The sequence below is a fragment of the Kogia breviceps genome, chromosome 12, assembly GCF_026419965.1.
Source record: "Kogia breviceps isolate mKogBre1 chromosome 12, mKogBre1 haplotype 1, whole genome shotgun sequence".
Classification (NCBI taxonomy): domain Eukaryota; kingdom Metazoa; phylum Chordata; class Mammalia; order Artiodactyla; family Physeteridae; genus Kogia; species Kogia breviceps.
This window is the reverse complement of record NC_081321.1, coordinates 73,524,431-73,538,191: the sequence shown is the minus strand read 5'-3', so window position 1 is coordinate 73,538,191 and position 13,761 is coordinate 73,524,431. Positions and strand designations below refer to the sequence as shown.

The following is a 13,761-nucleotide window of genomic DNA, read 5'->3' as shown; positions in this document are numbered from 1 at the left end:
AGTCGGGAGGTCTCTGGTGCACCAGTGTCCTGAACTTGGCTCTCCCACCTCAGAGCCTCAGGCCTGACCCCCGGCGGGAGCACAGAGACCCTGTCAGCCACACAGCTCAGAAGAAAAGGGAGAAAAAAAAGAAAGAAAGAGAAAAATAAAATAAAGTTATTAAAATAAAATATTTAAAAATTATTAAAAGTACAAAAAGAATTAAAAAGTAATAAAAAAAGAAAGAAAGAAGAGAGCAAGCAAACCAAAAACCAAATCCACCAATGATAACAAATGCTATAAACTATCCTAAAAAAAAACAAACGAACAGACAGAACCCTAGGACAAATGGTTAAATCAAAGCTATACAGAGAAAATCACACAAAGTCCACCTCCTCAATTTGGGATTATTCGTTATCTATTCAGGTATTCCACAGATGCAGGGTACGTCAAGTTGATTGTGGTGATTTAATCGGTTGCTCCTGAGGCTGCTGGGAGAAATTTCCCTTTCTCTTTGTTTGCACAGCTCCTGGGGTTCAGCTTTGGATTTGACCCCGCCTCTGCGTGTAGTTTGCTGGAGGTTGTCTGTTCCCCGCCCAGACAAGACGGGTTTAAAGTAGCAGCTCATTAGGGGGCTCTGGCTCACTCAGGCTGTGAGGAGGGAAGGGTACGGAATGCAGAATGCGGGGTAAGCCTGCGGCAGCATAGGCCGGCATGACATTGCACCAGCCTGAGGCGCACCGTGCATTTTCCCGGGGAAGTTGTCCCTGGATCACGGGGCCCTGGCAGTAATGGGCTGCACAGGCTCCCGGGAGGGGAGGTGTGGATATTGACCTGTGCTTGCACACAGATTTCTTGGTGGTGGCAGCAGCGGCCTTAGCGTCTCATGCCCGTCTCTGGGGTCCGCGCTGATAGCCATGGCTTGCGCCAGTCTCTGGAGCTCGTTTAGGCGGTGCTCTGAATCCCCTCTCCTCACACACCCGGAAACAGTGGTCTCTTGCCTCTTGGGCAGGTCCAGACTTTTTCCCGGACTCCCTCCCAGCTAGCTGTGGTGCACTAGTTCCTTCCAGCTGTGTTCATGCCACCAACCCCAGTCCTTTCCCTGGGATCTGACCTCCGAAGCCCAAGCCTCTGCTCCCAGCCCCCACCCGCCCCAGCAGGTGAGCAGACAAGCCTTTCAGGCTGGTGAGTGCTGGTTGGCAGCGATCCTCTGTGCAGGAATCTGTCCCCTTTGCCCTCTGCACCCCTGTTGCTGCACTCTCCTCCGTGGCTCTGAAGCTTCCTCCCCCACCCCCACTACCCCATCTCCACCAGTGAAGGGGCTTCTTGTGTGTGGAAACTTTTCCTCCTTCACAGCTCCCTCCCAGACGTGCAGGTCCCATCCCTATTCTTTTGTCTCTGTTTTTTCTTTTGCCCTACCCAGGTACGTGGGGAGTTTTCTGCCTTTTGGGAGATCTGAGGTCTTCTGCCAGAGTTCAGTGGGTGTTCTGTAGGAGTTGTTCCACATGTAGATGTATTTCCTATGTATTTGTGGGGAGGAAAATGATCTCCACGTCCTACTCCTCCGCCATCTTGAAGGTCTGAATTGATTTTAGACTCACAAATAGATTACAGCCCAAGGTTCAAAAAGCACTGTCCTTGTTCTTTCTTCACCATTACTGGCCCTACAGTTTTGAGGTTTCTTTTGTCCCCGCCTCTGTCTTTTTCTAAAGTCTTTTCTGCCATAGAGCCTCTGTGCTGACTTTAATCTCTCCCCGGAATCCTCTTCCCTTAAATCTATATGGCTAGTTCCCTCGTATCATTTGGCTCCTAGGTCAAATGTCATGGACACCTCAGAGGGGTCTTCTCTGTTCACCCAACCACAGTCACCCCACTTTTTTCATTTGCTAGCACATCACCATATTTTATTTTATTCATGGCACTTATGATATCTGAAATTAATTATTTGTGTTTTATTATCTGATTTTTTCATATCCCATTCACACCTACCAGTCTGAGTATAGGTTCCCTGAGGAGATGGAGCTTATATGTCTTACTCATTGTTACATCCTTAGCTTTGAAAACAGTGTTGGCGCCTAAAGTAGGTGCTCAAATAGTGGAATGAATGAGTAGCACTTTGCTTAAATTTTTATGTTATGAAAGCCAAGCTTTTATCCTCCAGTGAAACTGATATGGTAAATAAGCATAGTTCATGGGTAAATACATAATACTTAACTTTCCTTGTTTGACTTGCCTACTATATGTAGTAATAGCATTAACTATTGATTGAGTGTGCAGGATGTCTCAGCCACTGCTCTACCTTCTTTACAAGTGTATTCGCATTTAATTCTCTCAACAACTCTGCAGTAAGTGGTGGTCTCCTAATTTGACAGATGAAGAAACTGAGTCTCAAAAATAAGTAACTTGCGTTAGGGTTGAGATTTAATCTTCCCCAGTGTCCTCACTCTTAGCAGGTACCCTAGACTGCCTCCCTACCCTACAGATGAGAATCCTTGGAGGCAGGGAACTTGAAATTATCAGAGTAAGCATCATCATTATGGGATGCTTTGAATCAATAAAGTGTTTAGAGCTGTAAGCAAAGTTAACAGGGCATATAAACTTTATAATTACATATCTGTTGCCATCAATTCAGAATCTTTTTTGATAAGCATTTTCTTTCTTTCCAAATAGTTTGTGGAGACGTTTCTGTTGGAGAGGAAGAAGGTGAAGGTGAAACTGGTTGGATTGAAGGAGCTGCGATCCTCTTGTCAGTAGTGTGTGTAGTATTAGTAACAGCTTTCAATGACTGGAGTAAGGAAAAACAGTTTAGAGGTTTGCAGAGTCGAATTGAACAAGAACAGAAGTTCACAGTCATCAGGGGTGGTCAGGTCATTCAGATACCTGTAGCTGACATTACAGTTGGAGATATTGCTCAAGTGAAATATGGTAAGGAAAAAAGGGCAATGCATCTTACACATGATGTGATGTTATTGTAATCTTGTTCACAGTTTAGCATATCTTTATTTTGTTTTAGGTGATCTTCTTCCCGCTGATGGCATACTTATTCAAGGCAATGATCTTAAAATTGATGAAAGCTCATTGACTGGTGAATCTGATCATGTTAAGAAGTCTTTAGATAAGGATCCCTTGCTTTTATCAGGTATGAATTTCTTTTATAACTGAACTTTTTCCTCCTCCGCAACTATATGCCACTGTCAGCAAACAGTTCCCCAAAGAGCCAGTAATGTGAAGAGGATTCTGTATTTTTTTTTTTTTGGTATGAGGGCCTCTCACTGTTGTGGTCTCTCCCTTTGCGGAGCACAGGCTCCGGATGCGCAGGCTCAGCGGCCATGGCTCACGGGCCCAGCCGCTCTGCGGCATGTGGGATCCTCCCGGACCGGGACACGAACCCGTATCCCCTGCATCCGCAGGCGGATTCTCAACCCTGCGCCACCAGGGAAGCCCAGGATTCTGTATTTTATGTTAGCTTCTACCCTTATGAACCTTAGAGACTTTCTTTTGTAAGTCAGCAGGGACATTAGAGATCTTTAAATCCAGAACTATATTTTACAAATGAGGAACCCGAGTCCAAAAAAATGAAGAGATTTGAGAGTCGGTGTTAGTTAATGTTAGTATAATGATAAAACTAAAGTATAAGCCTAATGATCTCTGTTAAATTGATCTGTTTTACATTTATTCTTAAGGGCTATTGTAATGTAAAGTTAAAGAATGTTTGTGTGTTTAAAGCAAATTAATGAATTCTCTATGATGGTCCACAAAGGACAGGATTAAAAAAAAACAACTCATAAGATCCTTAAAGTTAACCTAATCTCGCCCCCTCATTTAACTACTGAGGAGTGAGTCTGAGACATTAACTATTTATCTAAGGTAATATGATTAATAATAAATAGGTCCAGGAGTAGTACCACATCTACTAGGCAGAACTGAATTTGCACACGGTTAAGGCATGTTCTGAAAATCTAAGGCTTTGTGTACGTGAGGGTACTGTCTGAAAAGGGGAGGTGGGTGTCTACTTAGGAGGCTTTTACAACAGCTTAACTGTTGGTAGCTAGACCTGAGGTTAATTGGAAATGAAATGGAAGGGATGATGAAGAAAATTACAAGCTGCCTTCTAAGATGCTACATGAAAGGAAACCAGAGTACTACAACTTGTCTCCAAAATGATACCAGTTCCTTAGCTTTTGATTTTCAGTTTCCTACTCTTAATTTTCTAGTGTTCTTTATAGAAATTATAAAATTGCTTGTAAGACATTTGGTTTAAATATATTTTTAGATTGAGTTATACTAGCATTTGGAGTAAGGAAATGTTGCCTATTTGTCTTTAATTATTATTTTCAGATGTTAATGGAATGCTAACATTTCCTACATTGTAAGGAGATTCTGCTTATTTAAATATTTAATAACTTGGCAGCTATACTTTTTCACTTCTTCTCTGTGAACTTTATATTCTAATTGGTTGGACGTGGTTTTACTGAAACCAAAGTCAAACGTGTGACAAGGGTCAGTTAAGTTAGAATCACAACTTGGGGGCACATACCTAAGTTTAACTATTACCTTTTTACGATTTGTAAATATGTGCCAAAAGGCTTATTGTAAAACGTCCTATCACTAAAAATCAGAGTAATTTCATGTATATACATTTATAAACAGCATTATAAATAGGGGAAAAGTTTCATTTTAATATAGACTTTTGTTTCTTTGAAAAAATCTTGGGATTTGTAGACGTTCAATATCCTGCACTACTAAGAACATTCCTACCCTATTTGAATTTTTCTTTATATTGCTCTGCTTGAAATTCATTCCAAATAGAAATATCTTGGATATATAATGTATTTAAGTTTAATGTATACTTATTTTACTTATTCCTTGCCATACTTCTAAGAAACTATGGTTAATGTTAGCCGAGTAAAATCTATGATTTTTCCAAAGGAGAGGGAAGCTAGCTGGTCATACCTAACTGCCACAGACTGACCATGCCACAGTATTTGGTGAACTGAGGTAGTCTCCTCTTGCCTTTTTGCCATGTATATTTCATGGGCTTGGATGTACATCTAGCTTATTCACACAGTGCTTAGCTCTTCAGAATGACATCCTTTAACAGAACCTTGGTCCTTTTCTGTTTTAACAGAGATGGCTGGTAAGTTTTTGTAGACTCAGGTTCCCGGCACACCAAGTATGCCAAGAGGACTCTATAAATTTTCCATGTTTAAGAAAAGACTGAAATAACTTTCTGGAGTCCCTTATCACAGTACGGGTGGGAAAGTTTTTCTGCATTTATTTCCCTCTTCCAAAAATGTACTGAAAACATGAAATGCATTTATTTTAAAATTTATTCTCATGATGCTATCTCTCACTGCTGTTCTTGCCTTTTTAAATTTAGATGTTTAAAAGCAGTTTTTCAGTTAGTGGTAGGAATATGACCAGAACAAAAACTGTTTACTTTGCCTGAGCATATTAGCTGCCAACATTTGATTACCTGTGATCGAGAAGAACAGAACATAAAAAACTGAAATTTGCTGAAAGCTAGAATTGTTAAAAGAAACAAACTGTCTTTTACATTTAGTCCTTGCTCAATAAATATTGTTTCACTGTCTTTAATTTAATTTCTTGTTTCCCTTGCATTTTTACTGGCAAAGAAGCTAATAATTAGTGAAATAGTCAGAATATAGATTTTTTTTTTTTTGCGGTACATGGGCCTCTCACTGTTGTGGCCTCTCCCGTTGCGGAGCACAGGCTCCGGACGCGCAGACCCAGCGGCCATGGCTCACGGGCCCAGCCGCTCCGCAGCATGCAGGATCCTCCCGGACCGGGGCACGAACACGTGTCCCCCGCAGCGGCAGGCAGACTCCCAACCACTGCACCACCAGGGAAGCCAGAATATAGATTTTTTTAAAGCAAGAAAATCAAAGGCCTAAAAAATTCATATTGGATAAATTCATATTGGATAAAATAGCCAAATAGAAATGTTTAAGTACTGGAGTAAGTATGTATGCTTTACGATCTTATTTTGCAAATAACCATTGAACATTGTTTTGGTACACAGGATGGTATAGTATGTGCTTACAGACCCTGCCTTCCAGGTGGTTGTAAACTAGGAGATCAAATAAATAAGTGATAACTATAAAGAAGACTTTATTGAGTATATTAAAAAGAGTTAAGTTTTGAAAGTTACTTAAAATTCACAAAAATATTATGAGAGGTGGGAAGCCTTTTAATGAGTGAGGGAAAGATGCAGAGGTGTGGTCGTACAGGTTGGAGAGTTGTGAGCAACCTTAGTGACATTATATCGTAAGAAGAATATGCCCTCTGTGCTCTGACAGAGCTGGATTGAATCTGCCTTGTCACTTAATAGTTGTGTAACCTTGGGCAAGTTTCTAGGAAATAATAATAATGCCTGCTGCTTGCAAGACTGTTATGAGGGACAGAGTCAGAATTCAGTCAGTGTTCCCATCTCTGCTCCCCAGCTTTTTGTAGTGGAGTTTTATGTTAGGCTAATGGATGAAAAAGTTCCGAGTGTTGTTTGGTCTCCGCGTGAAGACTTTGAACTTTATCCAGTAGTCAGTGAGGGCCAGAAGTTTTGGAGCAATGAGAGGCTTATGATAAAATCACATCTTAGGAAGGGTAAACTTATTTCAGGATGAACTGGAAAGACAGAAACTAGCTAGGCTGCTGTTGCAGTGATCTAGGTGGGCTGGCATGAAAGCCTGGGTTAGGGAAAGGTGGTGGGGTTGGCTTGGGAATATGTCAGTTGTTGCTGTGTGATCCTTTTTGTTGTAAGCACATTTCTTTATAAGTGAATTGTCCCTAATAATAATAATACAGTTATAATTTAAATATTGAACCCCTAAAATTCCAGGCAATGTGCCAAACACTTTACACTTACAGACTTAATTTGCGTCTCATTTTTACAAAGTGTAGGCACTGTTACCCACGTTTATGGACTAGTAATTGAGATGTTACAGTTTGCCCAGTATCACATAATAAATGAGCGGTAGAGTGAGCTTTGAATTCAGATGACTTATTACACACTTAAAACCTTAAGCACAAGAATTTTGGTTTTATTTAATGTGTTGTTGAATTTTAAAAACACATTTTCTGTTGTTGTAGGTACTCATGTAATGGAAGGCTCTGGAAGAATGGTAGTTACTGCTGTGGGTATAAATTCTCAAACTGGAATTATCTTTACCTTACTTGGAGCCGGAGGTGAAGAGGAAGAGAAGAAAGATGAAAAGAAAAAGGAAAAGAAAAGTAAGGATAGCAATAGCTATAAGAATTTCTATTTGGAAATACGGCAGCTAGATTGTAAGAACTCATCCAAAAAATACACTGTTTCATCAGATTTTGAAATGAAGAGTTCTACAAAAAATTAGTTACCCAACATAGTACTTTCAAGTGGTAGAATTAATGGAGGGCGAATTTTTTTTTTAAGACTTAGTTGTCCGAGGAGGGCTTTATGAAGGAAGATATCAATCCTGCTTTACCATAGCCAGATGTATTCAGCATCTCCTTGAATACTTTAAAATCTCCCTGTCATTTGACCAGCAAAATGAATTAAACTCCCACTTCCTTTGCTTATTGTTTTGCTACTTCAGTAGTAGCTTTCCTTGTCAACCGTATCACTTTTTGGCCTCATTGAGCTTTTCATCTTTTTCAAGTTTTCTTCTACTCACATTTCCCAGTCTGTACCTATGTACTTGGTTTTTAGACATAAGATTAAGACTTCACTTTGACACCTCATGTGTTTGCCTTGTTATATTCAGCCCATCATTAGATATCAAGGTTTTAAAATTTTAATCTTGATCCATTGTATCTGCTGTCCCTCCAAGGGGATCTATTATCAGCAAACTTGATGACCATAGTTTATCCACAAGGATCTTATAAGAAGCTGTTATACATAGGGAAATAGCTCAGGATCACTTAGTTGGGGAGTATGTCCCCTTTTTAAAAAAGCCCTCCTCACCCTTTACTCCAGAGTTTTTCCCTTTAGGGCAATAGCACTTTACTGGGGTTTAACCGCTTAGATTTATTTAATTTTACTTGGGCTAGTAAGCCCATATTTCTCTCACACACATAAGTATTTTGAGATCTTATAAAATAAATGCCTTACTAAAAGTCTTGGCTTGCTATATCTACAGCAGTGTTTTTAATATTTAGGTGTTTTGGTTCGGTTTTTGGGTTTTGTCTTGAGCTGTGAAATCTTGATTTCAAAGAGAACTATGTTTGAAGAGTACTGGCTGCCGGCAAGGGAGGCAGGCCCCATGCTGTAGGTTTTTCCTGTCCCACTCCTCGCAGCAGCCCTCTACGTGCTGCCCTAAGGGGCCAGTGCGCAGTGCTGATACCATTTCTGGACCGCTTTGTATGTGTTATCTCAATAATCCTTACAACCATACAGAAAAGAGTATCTTTTTGCTGACAAGTAAACTGAGGCTTATGGAGGTTGCATAACTTGCTCCAAGTCGAAGATCTAATTAGTGGCAGATCAGACCCACTTGTCTGACTCAAAAGTGTGTGCTCTTCACCATATATTGTGTTGCATCCTAATTTACAGGAGACTAAAGTCAACAGACCCTATTAAAAAAAGAAAGGGAAGTTCACATCATGACCTTGTTCCTGTTGACCCTACAGTTTCTTTTCCAACAAGCACCTTTTTTTTTCCTAAGATCTTATATACCTATTTTTATTAATCCAGTCAAGAGTATTCCCAGGAATTAACATCTAACTGCTGTTTTTGATTCTTGGTGAGTGTGTGTGTGTGTGTGTGTGTGTGTGTGTGTGGAATGGGAGACACCGTTTTTCCATCTGTGGACTTTACATCTCTTTTACCATTCCCTTGAATAAATTGATATTATATATTAATATAATCCAGAGTAATCTGTCTCAGTTGCCTTCATAATCTGGAATGTGAATGTTTGGTCTCTTTCCAAAGTTGGGCTCATTCAAAGTACCTAGGTATTCTGTCTCCTCACCTGTCTTGAGCATCTGTTCCTCTTTGACCATATTTGTTCCACGTTTTCCAGTTTGAAGGTAGGTCTCCTTGATAGAGAAGTTGAAAGAAGAATAGGCTGAGTGGTTCTCTTGCCTCTTCGTCATTTTTAATATTACACTCCCTACTCCAAACAATAGACCCATTCCCTCCTTGATTACGTTTTACATTAGACATTCTCATCTTTCTGTTTCCTCCAAATGTAAGTGAATTGGGGGATTACCTTAACTAGTAGTTTTACTGTCTTATTTTGTACCTTCATATTCTAGTTTTACTTGCTTGCCTCCCCTTATCTTTTTTTTTTTTTTTTTTTTTTTTGCGGTACGCAGGCCTCTCACTGCTGTGGCCTCTCCCATTGCGGAGCACAGGCTCCGGACACACAGGCTCAGCAGCCATGGCTCACGGGCCCAGCCGCTCTGAGGCATGTGGGATCTTCCCGGACCGGGGCACGAACCTGCGTCCCCTGCATCGGCAGGCGGATTCTCAACCACTGTGCCACCAGGGAAGCCCGTCACCTATCTTTTATACATACCAATTTGGTTCTCATTTCCATCAGAGTTCTCCTGTGTGACTGTTGTCTTCCTATGACATTCCTTCCTCCCTCTACCCCTTCTCTTTTCCACATTCTTAGGCTTATATCTGTATTTAGTTTGAAAACCTCTTGTACCATATTTGGGTGTATTGCAGCATAAAAAAGAGTAAAGTCTTATGGAGAAATTAACCAAGTATAGATGCCCAAAATTATTTTGGAGTGTCCCCCCATGGTTAAGACCTAGGGAGTGATTGAGCCAGAAGGTCATTATGGGCCAAATGTTTTTTAATCTGTACACACATACACACACACACACCCCATTGTGTAACAGTTCTGTTATAGAAATGTGAGCTACCTTTGCATAATTTAACATGGTTGTATTCATTTCTTTTGGAAAGCTTTAATTCCCATTTTGTTCCTACAGATAAGAAACAAGACGGAGCTATTGAGAATCGCAACAAAGGTAAATTCAGGAGGATAAAAGTACACTTAGCTTGTTCTCATTATATCCACAAATATATCTCTTGTGTACTGTATTCATCCAAAAGTAGGCTATATACGGAAAATTAACAATCTGTATTACTTGGGTGAATGTCTCTTTTGTCACTGCCTGACTCAGTGCTGCCTTTACAGTGTTAATAAGACTTTAATTATGACCTGTGGTAGTAAGCTTAGAAAGGTCCAGATGTAGGTAACTTTAAACTTAAGCATTTCAGTATTTTATCATTGGTTACAATATGATTGCTAGCAAAAATGCATAAGAAACAAAATATAAAATGTAAATTTTTTTGCAGCTATTTAATAGTCTGTAAGCGTATGTGTATTTCTCTATATGTATGGTCCTACATAATGTTCTACATTATGGTCATAACTTATATGGGAGGGATTTATGGTGTTTGGAATGAGTCTCATTATCTAACACAACACACAGGAAGAAAAATGATTTGGTATTTAGCTCTTTCAGGACCCTGTATTTCTTCTTATGCCTCATCCCAATTTCCTAGCTCAACATTCTCAAATCTGGTAGAGTTTCAAAACCTAGTGTCACTAATTGTCTTATTTTCTCTGGGTAGGCACAGACATACACAGGAAGCTAAGTGTTTAAGTTTTTGTGTTTCTATAAGAAATTGATTTTTTATCCCCCCAAATTGCTTGAAAATGTTAACAGTTACGTGTGCCTTTAAAATGTAGTGAAGTTATATTTGCTCTTCAATGTAGCAAAAGCCCAGGATGGTGCAGCCATGGAAATGCAGCCTTTGAAGAGTGAAGAAGGTGGAGATGGTGATGAAAAAGACAAAAAGAAAGCAAATTTGCCAAAAAAGGAAAAATCTGTTTTACAAGGGAAACTAACAAAGCTGGCTGTTCAGATTGGCAAAGCAGGTATGATATATACAAGAAAATAAGATGTTTTGTTTTAAAATATGCTGCCTTTCTATTTAAAAATCATCTTTGACACACTTAAGACTGGAAATCATTGCTTTGTGAGTGGAAGAGGAGTTAAAAGTATTTTCAGTTTTATCGACAATGTACCAGGCCTTTGAGTTCCTGTAGATCCTCATAATATTTTGCAGCTTGGGAACTGTTATCCTCATTTTATGTAGAGGAAGTGTCCTCTGTCAACTAGCTAATTGTGGTCAGGTTAGGATTAGCACCTAAGGCTGCCCAATTCACAAGCCCACGCGCTCCTCTCTGAATTTCTGGGAGCAGTAGAGAGAGGGCTTAGCAGTGAGGTTATTCCGTAAAGATTACCCAGCTATATTTTAATAAAAAGAAATTTCACCGCACATTTTCTTATCTTTTTTCTGACTATGAAAAAACAATTAGGTGTGTGTTTTTCTAAACATTATATAGTTAACTTACATTGAATGGATTAGTTAGAGTTAGAATGGATCATCCTGGTGAGGCTGAAGTTATAAATTACAACCATCACTAGAAAACACCTGTTAACAGAACTCCTCTTCAGAGGAAGTAAAACAGAGCTTTAGCTAAAAACATAGCATGCCCTTCAACAGTATCATCTTTATGAAAGAACACGTGTGGGCTAAATCAGCCTACACTATTAAAGTCACTTACATTGCATCATTACATATAATCATTGCATCTATTACTTCCTAGGACTATGTTGGAAAAAGTTAATTTTTGCTTCTGTCCTCAAAAAGCTTATTATCTAATAGCAAATATTTGCTTTTGATAATATGTAGCCAAATGGTAATAGTGACTCATACAGTGTTGGGGAAAAGGGTGGATTTAAGATGGTGATGGTATTTTAGTAGACATTGAATTGGATTATTAGACCCAGATAGGTGGACATGCCTTATTTTGTAATACTCATTTTTAAGGGGCTAAATATCCCACAAAACAGAAAGGTGTAAATGATTTGTAATATATGATTAACTGTTGGTTTGCTAAGTTAATAAAGCAGTAAGGATAGATGAAAAAAATTAGGTCATTTTGGTAATTTGTGGTTTTTTTCGTAAAAAACATGGGGTTAGGTATTTAATTCCAGGTCTCCGCATTGATCAGATTCTTATCAACTTCTCTTTTGTCATGAAAGCAGCTTGCCAACGTGTAGAGCACCAGCTTATATTAAGCTTTTGGTGTTTCCTTGTCATTGCTTATTATTTTGTCTTGGCTTTAGTAGAAGATTGAAGATAACAATTAAGTCTAGAAAAGAATCATAAACACTTTTTTCCCACTTCTCCTGGGTTTCTGGACCATACTTGGAAGCAGAAATTAAATCTGATAATGTCAAGTTATGAGTTAAGTACAAAAAAGGATGTAACAGTTTCTCAGCTAAATTAAAATAAATATCACCAGAGTAGTTAATTCTTCCAGTGGCTAAGATGTAAATGACAATGAATTGTGTCTAGAATATCTAATAATTACATTTTCCTTTTTATGTAGGTTTGTTGATGTCTGCCATCACAGTTATCATTCTCGTATTATATTTTGTAATTGATACATTCTGGGTTCAGAAGAGACCGTGGCTTGCTGAGTGCACACCGATTTACATACAGTATTTTGTGAAGTTCTTCATTATTGGAGTTACGGTTTTAGTGGTAGCAGTGCCAGAAGGTCTTCCACTTGCAGTCACTATCTCACTGGCTTATTCAGTCAAGGTAAGTAGAAAAGAAAGTCTCAGCTGGTGTAGAAAATGTACAACTGGTTGCTCTTTCCTCTTGGGTTCTGGAACTAGGGGATTTCCATAAATTTACACTGTTTTCTTTAGCACTGTCATTGATTCCCTTCTCCTCCCCCCCAGTTGAAGATCTCTGCATCGAGACCTATACATTCCTGGGATGGCAGACTTGACACAAAGCTAAGCATAACTCTGCTGGGGAAAGTTCTAGCTTAATTTTCCTCATATGATAGTTATGTTGTCCTGTCCCCTCCTGTTTCCAGTCCGTAACATTGAAGTAAGCATGTTTGTCATTTGCCTGTGGTACAAAAGCAGAGAGGTTTACTTGAATCCAACCGTCTAAGGCCTCCTTGTTTCCACACTTGGACCCTCATGACCCCACAGTCCTGCCTTCACATGGTAGACTCATGTTTCTAAAAAATAATTCAGATCATCTTGTTTCCTTTTATAAAACCCTCCAGTGGCTTCTTGTCAGAATGAAATCCAAGGCTCCTTGCTATGGCCTGCAAGGCCCTGTCCCATCTGGCCTTTGCTTTCCTCTAGTGTTCATCTCCCACCTCTCTCTCCCCCTCTGGTCCAGCCTCACCAGCCTTCCTGCTGTTTCTCAAATACCCCAACCCTGTTCTCACTTCAGGACCCTTGTGTTCCTTCCTTTGAATCATCAGCTCTCTAACTTTACTCAGGTCTCTTCACATATCACCTTCTCCGACCACTCCATTTACGGTAGCTAACCCCTCCTTGTTCTCTTAGTAGAATGCTGAAAAAAATGAGCTTCATTGGCTTTGCTAGCTGCTGGTTACCTAAAGGAATATTCTGTTTGAAGATTATTAATCTAATTTTTAATCAGTTTTATATCTTATATGGAAAAGGTGGCTTCACATGTAAAATTATACCTGATGAAAAAATGCTGCTCTTATCAATTTTCTAATATTAATTAATATTTCTCCTTAAGTAGTATTACTGACAGAGAGCAATACAAAGTAATTGGTCATAGTTTCTGCTCTAGCACTCTTATCTTCAGTGTTCCCAAGAATTTTCAACAGATGTGTCATGTTAAGAATATTTTTTGCTTACTGTTTGAGTTTATTTTCAGGCATTTCACATCTTTTGTTTCAAAAGTAAAATGGT

At 39.3% G+C, this 13,761-nt stretch overlaps 1 protein-coding gene across 4 annotated transcripts in view; it reads left to right on the top strand.

Annotated features, from left to right (window-relative positions):
• The window catches only part of ATP2B1 (ATPase plasma membrane Ca2+ transporting 1), a 74,619-nt gene that overhangs the window by 22,800 nt on the left and 38,058 nt on the right, over positions 1-13,761 (top strand). For all 4 annotated transcript variants that reach the window (XM_059080663.2, XM_059080659.2, XM_067009850.1 and 1 more), the window contains exons 3-8: positions 2,650-2,904; positions 2,993-3,118; positions 7,087-7,227; positions 9,919-9,957; positions 10,713-10,874; positions 12,399-12,613. In XM_059080663.2, coding sequence (XP_058936646.1) covers positions 2,650-2,904; positions 2,993-3,118; positions 7,087-7,227; positions 9,919-9,957; positions 10,713-10,874; positions 12,399-12,613 — 938 coding nt within the window. The remainder of the gene's footprint in view (positions 1-2,649; positions 2,905-2,992; positions 3,119-7,086; positions 7,228-9,918; positions 9,958-10,712; positions 10,875-12,398; positions 12,614-13,761) is intronic.